This window comes from Charadrius vociferus, unplaced genomic scaffold (genome assembly GCF_000708025.1).
Source record: "Charadrius vociferus isolate BGI_N301 unplaced genomic scaffold, ASM70802v2 scaffold385, whole genome shotgun sequence".
NCBI classification, from domain to species: domain Eukaryota; kingdom Metazoa; phylum Chordata; class Aves; order Charadriiformes; family Charadriidae; genus Charadrius; species Charadrius vociferus.
Window position 1 is genome coordinate 4473915 of NW_009648925.1, and position 9522 is coordinate 4483436.

The 9522-nt window shown below is 45.2% G+C and overlaps 1 protein-coding gene across 1 annotated transcript in view; it reads left to right on the plus strand.

Moving 5' to 3' along the window:
• Window positions 1–9321, plus strand: part of CLASP1 (cytoplasmic linker associated protein 1) — a 169679-nt gene extending 160358 nt beyond the window's left edge. Inside the window, exons 38-40 of the mRNA XM_009887324.1 lie at window positions 3956–4162; window positions 7072–7188; window positions 8976–9321. Coding sequence (XP_009885626.1) covers window positions 3956–4162; window positions 7072–7188; window positions 8976–9062 — 411 coding nt within the window. The 3' untranslated portion in view covers window positions 9063–9321. The remainder of the gene's footprint in view (window positions 1–3955; window positions 4163–7071; window positions 7189–8975) is intronic.
• The last annotated feature ends 201 nt before the right edge of the window (window positions 9322–9522 follow it).

Consider the following 9522-nt stretch of genomic DNA (forward strand, 5'->3'; position numbering starts at 1 on the left):
AACTCTGCTATAATTGCATGTTCTTGCTGCCAAATGACCTGGCAGTTTGTATCTTTTGATAATGCACTTCCCTCTATGTGGGAATGCTGCTGATTTCTGTGGCACTGCCAGGTGAGCAGGACTCCAAGTGCTGTGTAAGTATCCAGAGATGTGCTTTCCCTCCTGGGATGCAGAGTCTGGGTGGCTGAATGTTGTATTCTGCCAGAGCCAGAAGGAAAGACCTTTTGGACAGGGCTGGTAATTGCTTTGCAGAATGGTGACATTTGGCTTTCTGTGCCGGCGGGGATGTCCTTTTGGCTGGCTCTCAGCTGGTGTCACCCTACCCCTTCCTACACCCTGTCCCCTGCCAGCCCTTTCCAAGGGAGCTGGGAGCTAGTTACCTGCAGAGACTCTGATTCAAGCAAGCATGTAAGCACATGTTTGAATCCCATTGACGTCAGTGAGACTTCAGCATGTTATTAAAGTTAAACAGACGCTTAAGGGGTTTGCTGAAGTGTGGCTTAGATGCAGACGCCGTCTGCCAGATGTGCTCTCGGAAGACTTGGATGTCTCCCTGGTGTTGTCACATTTACAAGCTAATATCGGCAGGAAGCCTACTGGACATGTGTAACACGTCCTTCTGTATTCAGAGGGAAGGCACTTCAGGGAGAAGTGATGTGAAATACCCAACCGCTGTGTAAATGTGGCCAGATCCTTGCTAGGCATCGGCAGCTTTGCTGAAAGGAGGACTTGCAGGGCTATAAATAAATCCTGTACCTTTACAGCTTTTCTTGCTAACCTTCTGATGTGCAAAATACGTATGACTTTTGTTGCTATTTGAACCCTCACTTGTTTTGTGAAAAATTACAGCTGTGTTTTAACCCCTTGTGCTTGGAATTGGTTAATAGGCTTTTAAAAAAAGGTTTTGTCTCATGCGGTTGCCTCATACCTGCGACTTAATGTGCATGGTAAACTGTGCAAACAGGATGTGGAGCTGAAACCCAGATAGCATTACTCATTGAAATTTTTACCTACTCCAGTACTGTTTGGAGTTTACAGTAGTATATTTGAGATCAGAGTGTGACCTTAGGTGCATACTAAAGTACTGTTGCTTTCTTATTGAGTAGGATACCAGCAAGATTTAAGGTTAAAACAAATACTTTTTTTAGAGAGTTGTGATATATATATGCAGGTTTTTCTTTCTGAGAGTGTCTGAAAACATTTACTAATAGTAATTGGAATTGTTGCAAAGCAAAATCCCAAATGGCCTGTGTCCAAATAGTTACAGTTGGTGGGGGGTTTTTAGCTAAAGTGACTTGCTCGTGAGCGTTGTTAAATTGATTACAAGATATCTGGGCTCTCTGTAAGTCCTCTGCATTGTTTGTGGAAAGCTTGATGGTAGCAGTATTTCAGCACTGGGAAAGCCAACGTCAAAAGACATAGTGCCAAGAAGTGAATTCCTTTAAAGGAGACCTCCTGGGAGCTCCTGACTTCATCCACTCCAGCAATTCAATGCTGTGGTACCAAAGCATGGATTAGGACATTAGGCTTCCCTTGAGTACTCAGGTGTTTCTCTCTTTTCCCAACAAAATCACACAGTGCTTCCTTCTAAGCTAGTACTAGCTTATGTAGAAAAATATTAACTTTCATGCTTCTCGTGTCTGAAATTGAAGAGAAATTATCAAAGAAATAGCTAGAAGAGGGACAACTTGCTGGAAGTGGGAAAACAAGCATTCTGTTCTGCTTGGTTACTCATTCACAGATCTTCCAGGATGAAATTTTTTGAATGTTGACCACATTGTGGATTGCCATTCTTTTTGGAATACGTTTTAGTGTCGTAATTAAATGGCGTGAAGTAGACAGAGCAGTTTGACAGTTCTTTTTGGAATATGTTTTAGTGTCGTAATTAAATGCTAAGAAGGGCGTGAAGTAGACAGAGCAGTTTGACAGCTTTTCTTCTGTAAACAGGGCATTGGTACAGAAGCAGTTAAGGCCTCCAGGCTCCTTCACCATCCTGCCTGTACCTTGTGTGAAGTATCTGAGATCACTGTCACTGGTGGGTTTGCTTTAGGGGATGCCAAGAGCCAAGTGGATGAGTTTTATTATTTCCTGAGTGTGCAAGTATCTTCTGGCCATTCCTTTTCCAGGGAGGTAGCTGTCAGTATGAGTGGCAGGTTAAGGATAGTGGTGTGGCTGTGATGCTAAGACTGTGGGTGAAGCAGGCTTTGTAGGTGGAGATGATCTCTTCTGCTCACTATTCATTGCTGCTATTTTAAAATCAATTAAACCTTTCTGGAAGATGTTTTGTAGTCCAGTCAGGGAGGCATTCTTGTCCTAGTAAGGACTGAGCTAAACTTCCAAATACTCCCAATTCATGTATTATTCACAGTAGTTACTTTTAAAAAATGAAAGCTCGCCTTCTTTTGAGGCTTTGATAGAGCTACATTTGTCCGTGGGTTGCTTTAGTCAAATAGAAATCCCTGACTTTGATACCATGACAGTGTGTGGAAGAGAGGAATGAGAATCCAGCAGCTATGGCTTCAGCCTCAGTGATGTTAGAAAAATCAGACCTGTGGTTTGATTTAGTTGCCTTTTTTTGTGATTTATTTCCCTTTTTTTTTTTTTTTTTTGCGGGTTGCCTGGGATGGGTTTCCTAGTGCTGGTTGCAAAGTATTGACTTAAGGCAACCTCAGGTACTTCAACATAGGATGAGTTTGAGAATTGGTGCTAGGCATTTGAGCTTCCCACACAGTCAGGAAAGAGGAGGTGTTTTGAAAGGCTGTGTTAATGCTCCTGGGCTTGGAGTTAGGGACTGCCTGGGGCTAGCTGGGAGATCCTAAGCACGAGGATTTATGAATGCTTCTTTCTTCTTAGAGTTGAGGTGTTGCCCAGTGGGGCATCTCTGTCCACTAAGGATTTACCCTCTGTTAAAAGTAAGCTCTGAGAAGAGGGGAGTGAGAAAAGATGAGCAAAAGCATCTTTCATTTTTTGTACTGAAACAAGAACATGGGGAGCAAAAAGCATGTGATTTGTGGCCAGGAAGAGTGCAACCAAGGGGAAGCTTCATTTTGTTGCCTGGCAATTAGCAAAGACACTTGAAAAAAAGAAAACCTGCCTTGCCATCCTGGGTTTTTGTCCAATTACTGCAGAATGTAAAATGAATAAACTCTCAAGGGAGAAGAGACCAGAGTCGGGTCTTTCTTCTTTCAGCTAGCTGTCCTACCCACTGGGGAAGAGGGTGAAAGTTGTGGATTTGCCTTCCCTCAGGCTAAAAGTGGAATTTAATTTGGGATCTCCCTTGTCTTGTGTGACTGCTTTACAGTGTGGGCTAGTAGGGAAGGGTGGGTGCTACCACTGTTTCCACTTGTTCTTCCTCCCATGTTTTATAGTGATCCCAGTGCTGCATTAATGGGTTAGATGTGCTGAGGGCACAGCTGCCTCGTCAAGGATAGGGACACCCTGAAGCCTGTTTCTGTCTGTAGCCTGGTTCGATTACAGCATAGTTTAGCTGGGAAGTGGCAGGACATGACTGTGTAGGATGGGTATCTCAGCTTGGGCAGTGAAGCACTCGGCAGGTGACATGCATACTAAAAGGTGCAACAGTGTCATTCATTATAATGTTTAAGGAGAAAGATTTTGTATTAAGTCTAAGCGGGTGGGTTTATGTTTTCTGACAGATGTCGTCCTCTTGCTTCTCCGAGGATGAGGATGCCTACCTACAGTGACAGATAACTCTTTTAAACTAGCCACAACTTTGACACACTTACGTTAGGCAGGGTGGACTTCTTACCACTGGCTGGAACAGATATGAAGGATGTGAATTCTCAGAGTCAGTTGCCTCTTTAACAGATCCACAGGAGGCTCTATAATGAACATCCTCAAGCATTTCCTGGCAGTCATTCCTAGTACACACCGGTGGTTTTGGCTGTGATGTGTGACCTCATTAACATAAGGTTGTGCTCTGCTTTCATTCCAGGTCGTCAGAGCTGCTGAAGAAGCTGCTTCCACCCTGGCGAGTTCCATCCACCCTGAGCAATGCATCAAGGTGCTTTGCCCCATCATTCAGACTGCAGACTATCCAATTAATTTAGCTGCCATCAAAATGCAGACAAAAGTCATCGAGAGGATTTCCAAGGAATCGTTGCACCAGCTCCTTCCCGATATCATTCCTGGGTTGTTACAGGTACAGAATCCCATGTCACAAATGCTCTTGAGCACAAACCACCAGGGAGTAATTAGTGAGGTCTGTGGCCTAAGAGAACAGTGGACCCTCTGGGGCCAGATTTTGGTAAAATAAAGTTTTAATCCCTCTAAGTTTTTTATAATTGAGCTTTTGATGTTTTAATGTATTAAGGAGAAGAAAACTCATATTCCTATGTTAACGTTCCACAATTAGATGCCTTGGCCTGACTCGTAAATAAGCCAGTAGCAGCCATATAAGAAATTTATTGAAAGTAGGAGTTAGCCACATCTTATGCTGTCTCAGTACCTCCCAAGCAATACATCTTGTAGTCTCCTTTAATTCTGCTGAGCTGTTCTGCACTTTGGTTGTACTTTGCACTTGAATTTGAATCCCAGCAGGCAGTCTAGTCCTTCCCTCTTTCCTCTCTGAGATCAGGACCGAACTACTCGCTGGCTTCATTCACCCTCTTTCAAAATTCTCTCAGGCTGGGTGGGGAGCTGTGTTTTTGCCAGTGCTAAGGCTTGGTCTTACATTGTGAATTTAGCTTTCAGCGCTGGCTGTAGCGATGTTGTCTTCTGTTCCCCTGTACAAGCAGCTGACAGTGCGAGCAGCTGGGATGAGGCTACAAGCAAGAAGGAAATAAGGGGAGGTAGCAGTGAGGGAGGAGAGGGAATGTGTGTGTGTTCACACGGGAGGGATTGTGACAGTAACAAATCAATGTGAAAGGGGAGACATGTTTGTGGGTAAGACTTCAGTGGAGAACTGGGATAAAGAAGCCTCCTCATTGTGAGGTTAAAAAGCTGAAGGACAAGAACAAAGTCAGAAATTTCCCTTGCACATCCCAGCGTGTGTCCCAACTTTGTAGTGTCAGCTCTTTTCTTAAATCTCAACCTCTGGGAATTGGGCAGTTCTGTATTGGTTTAAACTTTTGTTATAAAAAGGTTTTAGCCGTAATTCTTGCCGACAACAATCTGGACAGTGTACCAGAAAAGCAATATGCCTTTAAAAATGCAGTTATACTTGTTTTATTAAATCGCATCCATATCTTAAAATGGATCTTGTTTCGGAGCCTAGTTTGCCATTTTTCATCTTGGAGCTGCCAGTGATATTTCCTCACCTTAGAAACTCATAGTGATCAGAGCAATCTATTCCTTGTGTTTGAGAAGTATTTTGAGATCCTTCTGGCTGAAGGACTGTGTGCGGAGGGAATCACCCATGTGCGTGTTTTCCCTGCCAAGGGCACTGGCAGAGCATTGAGGAGGTGAGAAGTGTTGGACGTGGCTGCGTGAGCACAGGCGTGCAGTTCAGCAGCCTGGGGTGGGATCCCCATGAACAGTTGGGGATCTCCATGCAAGAACAAGGTTTGGCTGGGGAGAGTCGTGCTGCTTGCCCTGATCCCCCCATGGCTCCTTTAGGGTGTCAGGGGGAATGGAGCTGGGCCGTGGGGTGCTCTCCCGTGTGCTGCATCTCAATACCCTCAGGCTGAAGAGAACTTTGAACCCGTGTCACCTCCCAAGCAAATGCTCTAACTGTTGAGCTGGGTTATTAAATGCAGGAGGCAGCTGCTGCCTTGCGAGCAAGTTGGCGGATGGAGAGGTGGGGTGATGATCCCGCTGGCACATGTGGGGCAGGCTCTCCCACCCCAACACCCGCTGGGACACAGCCCCCTCAGGCCTCAACACTGCATGGACTTGCCTGCCCCGATGAGAGCGATTTTGGGATGCACCTATAAGCAAAATGCCAGGCTGATAGGGCAACTTGGGGTCAAGCAAAGGCATCTGATGAGTCCAGGAGCCTTTGGGTTGGGACCCACAGAGCCCTGTGTCCCAGCTGTTCTCCCAGCAGTGGGCTGTGTCTCCGGGGGTGTTCCTCTGCTATGGGCCTGGGCTCAGCCTTTTTTCCACCTTGGTCTTCAAGCTTGATGTTTCTCTGAGCTCACCTAGGTCTCCTGCTTTTCTAGTTCAGTGCTCTTTGTCATTGCAGACTGTCACTTCAGAATGTATTTTGGCCCTGCAGTTAGAAATCAGCCCTGCTAGCGGGCAGCCTGGCAGCCCCAGCCGTGCCACATCCCTCCTCCCGGCTTTCCCGGCAGAGGTCACCCTGTGTCCGGAGGAGCCAGCGTCCCACAGGCTGAAGTGGTGTCTTCGTTCCTTTTGGGGTGACTGCTTAGTGATGAATCACTGCCCGAGTACAGGACTGATCTCACCAGCTGCTGTGTGACCTGGTGGCTAGCTTGAGCTTTCCTGCAGCAGCCAGAGATCCAGCACACCTACAGGGGTCTTTCAATGTGTTCTGTTCTGTGGTATTTCCTACCTGATAGGTAATCAAAAAGCTCCAGGTTATAGAGGCAGTTTATCTAACAGACTAGCGTGTGTCTTAGTCATCGTGGATGTCTTACACAGTGTTAAATTCATCTCCATCTGTAACTTTGCTCTCAAGAGCAGAACTGGTTTCCTCTGAGTTAGATTTGGGTCAGGATAGACTTTTCTGAAGCCAAGCTGGGAGCATGAGTGCTCCACTCCAAGAAGTCCTAACCATCCAGGATAACTTGTGATCATCTGAACTGGACACAGAAGTGTGTGTATTTGATAGAGTCCTAAGCTCATGTTGGGAAACTGTGTGTTGTTGCTTAATGCTATAAATAACAAGATATTAATAACTTATGATTAGTTATTACTATCATATTATATAATGAAGATACAGGATGTATTGGGTGATTGTATTCTCTCACTCTTTGAGTATTCAGGTTGCAAACTGTTACGTTAAGCAGGGCCTTTCTATTGATCCTGTTAGGTGGGCCACATTTGCAAAATGTTCATCAGCTCTTTAGTATATTGCTCTGGAAGGATGTCAGTGAGTGCTGTTTGAATTCTGACCTTTTTTTTTTTTTCTTTCTTCTTCTTTCCCAGGGTTATGACAATACGGAAAGCAGCGTCCGTAAAGCTAGCGTATTTTGCCTAGTAGCAATTTATTCAGTAATTGGAGAAGAACTGAAACCTCATCTCGCACAACTTACGGGAAGCAAGGTACACAAGTAATGCGTCTCTGGTGTTTTCATAATAGCCAGCTGAAGGGCTTGCACTGCTATCGGCAAGATCAGTGGCTTCACGGTAGCTCTGGGTTGAGTTCCCCGTACTCTCTTAAATCCTATCTCACCCTGCCAAACACCACAAGAACAGCACAGCACTTGCTCAGCAGTGTGAGCATTTGAAATCCCACTAAACAAGTTTTGATGGGGTTCAGGGATCAATGTCATGATGCGTTTGATCCTGTGTAACGGCAAGTTGCCACTGAGCGGGTCCTTCCCGCTACAGCTGTGTTTACTTTGTCCCTTCGGTGTTGCATCCAGGGGTGACTGTGCAGTGAGTTGGATCAGCTAGCTGCTCTGGCCAAAAACCAGATCTGCAATGCAAATTCATTAGCTTTCGGGCTGCTCTGCCACTGCACAGTGCAAAGAGTGGTGGGAACACAAGGCTGGGATGGGTGGGAGAGCAGGTCCTCTCAGCAGCAGGTTGTGATGGGGGCTGGTAGAAATGCAGGTAGAAAAGCTTCATCCTTACTAGCATGGCAGATATGTCCCTTTCGTCTGGAGACACCAGCAAGCTCAAGCGACCCTTCAAAGGGTTTTGTGTGCTAGAGTCAGGTTAGCAGCAAAATTCCAAATTCTGACCTGATGCTGCAAGTGAAACCAAGTCCTACTTTAGCTCTCCTTCAGCCAAGAGCTGGCTTTTTGTGTTGAGGCAGGTGGTGTTTGGTTGCTTTTCACAGCTGCTCAGGAAGCAGTCACCTAATTTCTTGTCTTGTTCGAAGTCATCATACCCAAGATTTCTCTGAAATTTTAAGATGAATTCTACATTTTTTTCTGAAATAGATCTCTGCGTGTGAATAGCTACTTAGTTCAGAGGGCTTCGTTCTGTTATTTTGAAGCAATCATTTCTTTCATGAGTAGGAAGTGGAGTGTAGACCAAAGCAACCTGAGACTGAGGATGCTTGGATTTTATTTCTGAATTGAGTTGCCTTCTCCTTAAATTACTCTACCTCCAAATTGCTCTGGAAAGAGACAGCTATGGGTGCTGAGGTTAACCTCATTATATTTGGGCAGTTAGGAAATCCCCCTATTAAATATTGTACAGACTTTATTATCCCAGTATCCTAGGTGCCACGGCCGTACTCCTCTGCGTAACTAACTATAAACATGTGAGTAATTCTGGGTTTACGCAGACTGCCTGCATGTTTAAAGTTGAACGTGTGCATGAGTCATTACAGGATCTGGAGCGAAGGTGGTAAGGCAGAAAAGCAAAACAAACCCGTGCAAAGGAAGTGTATAGTCATAACAGCTGCAGTTTCACTAGATGTACCAAATTAGTGAAGGTATTTAAATGGCATTGAAAATGAACATTTTATAAAGCATGGAGAGTTCAGGGTGTTTCCTAGGAGGGGTCGCGGCTCTCAGGTCGCTGGTGTGCCTGCAGCCCTGCTGACCTCTGTGGGAATCCTGCTTGCCGAGATCAGCCGGCAGGACTGAGGTCTGTGTGTGAACTGATGGCTGCTGTAGTCAAATGCAAGAGCTTTTTCTAAATCCCATTAAATCTGTCTGTAACTGCAGTGGGACTAGGCATAGGCATACCTTACTGCCTCTGTCCATTCTGAAATACGCTCAGCTTTGCTTCTGCTCTTCCTCCAGAGGGCCCAGTGTCAGCTTGCTCAAAACTGCGTTCACCGCAGAAAGTGAATTTCAAGATTTGCAGTCAACTTTTGTCCGCCTGTTTTTCCTGGCATCTTCTCCTGATGTATGTTTGTTTGTTTCTTTCAGATGAAGCTACTAAACTTGTACATAAAGAGGGCCCAGACCACCAACAGCAACAGCAGTTCCTCTTCAGATGTTTCAACGCACAGTTAATGGAGATATGTGGACATATGTGTAGACTTAGAAGCAATCAACGGTGCCTCTCAGAGACCTTTCTGCTACTCTTCACTGGCGCGCTCCATCAGCTCAAGGAGGCCATGCAGATATTTATTGCAATCAGTATTTTAGTCCCTTAAAAGCTTTTATGTAGAATCTTACTGGTATTGAATGTAAAGGAAGCAAGGTCTGTGTTGCAGTCTTCATTAAAAGTGAACAACAGAAAGCCATACTTAAACATATTTGTATAGCCTGCTGAAATCTCGGAAATATGTTTAGGTTAGCGTTCCAAAACTGAGTCCAAGAACCTGGACACACGTAAAGGTCAAATCTTGTTGGTTTAGTTCAAACCCAGTTCTGGTTTCTGTGTGCTAGTTACCTGCTCTCTCCCCGTGGCTGCAGCTGTTCTGGCTAGGTTCTCCTCTTCTTACAAGTCTTGTGGTCCTGTTTTGTTCTC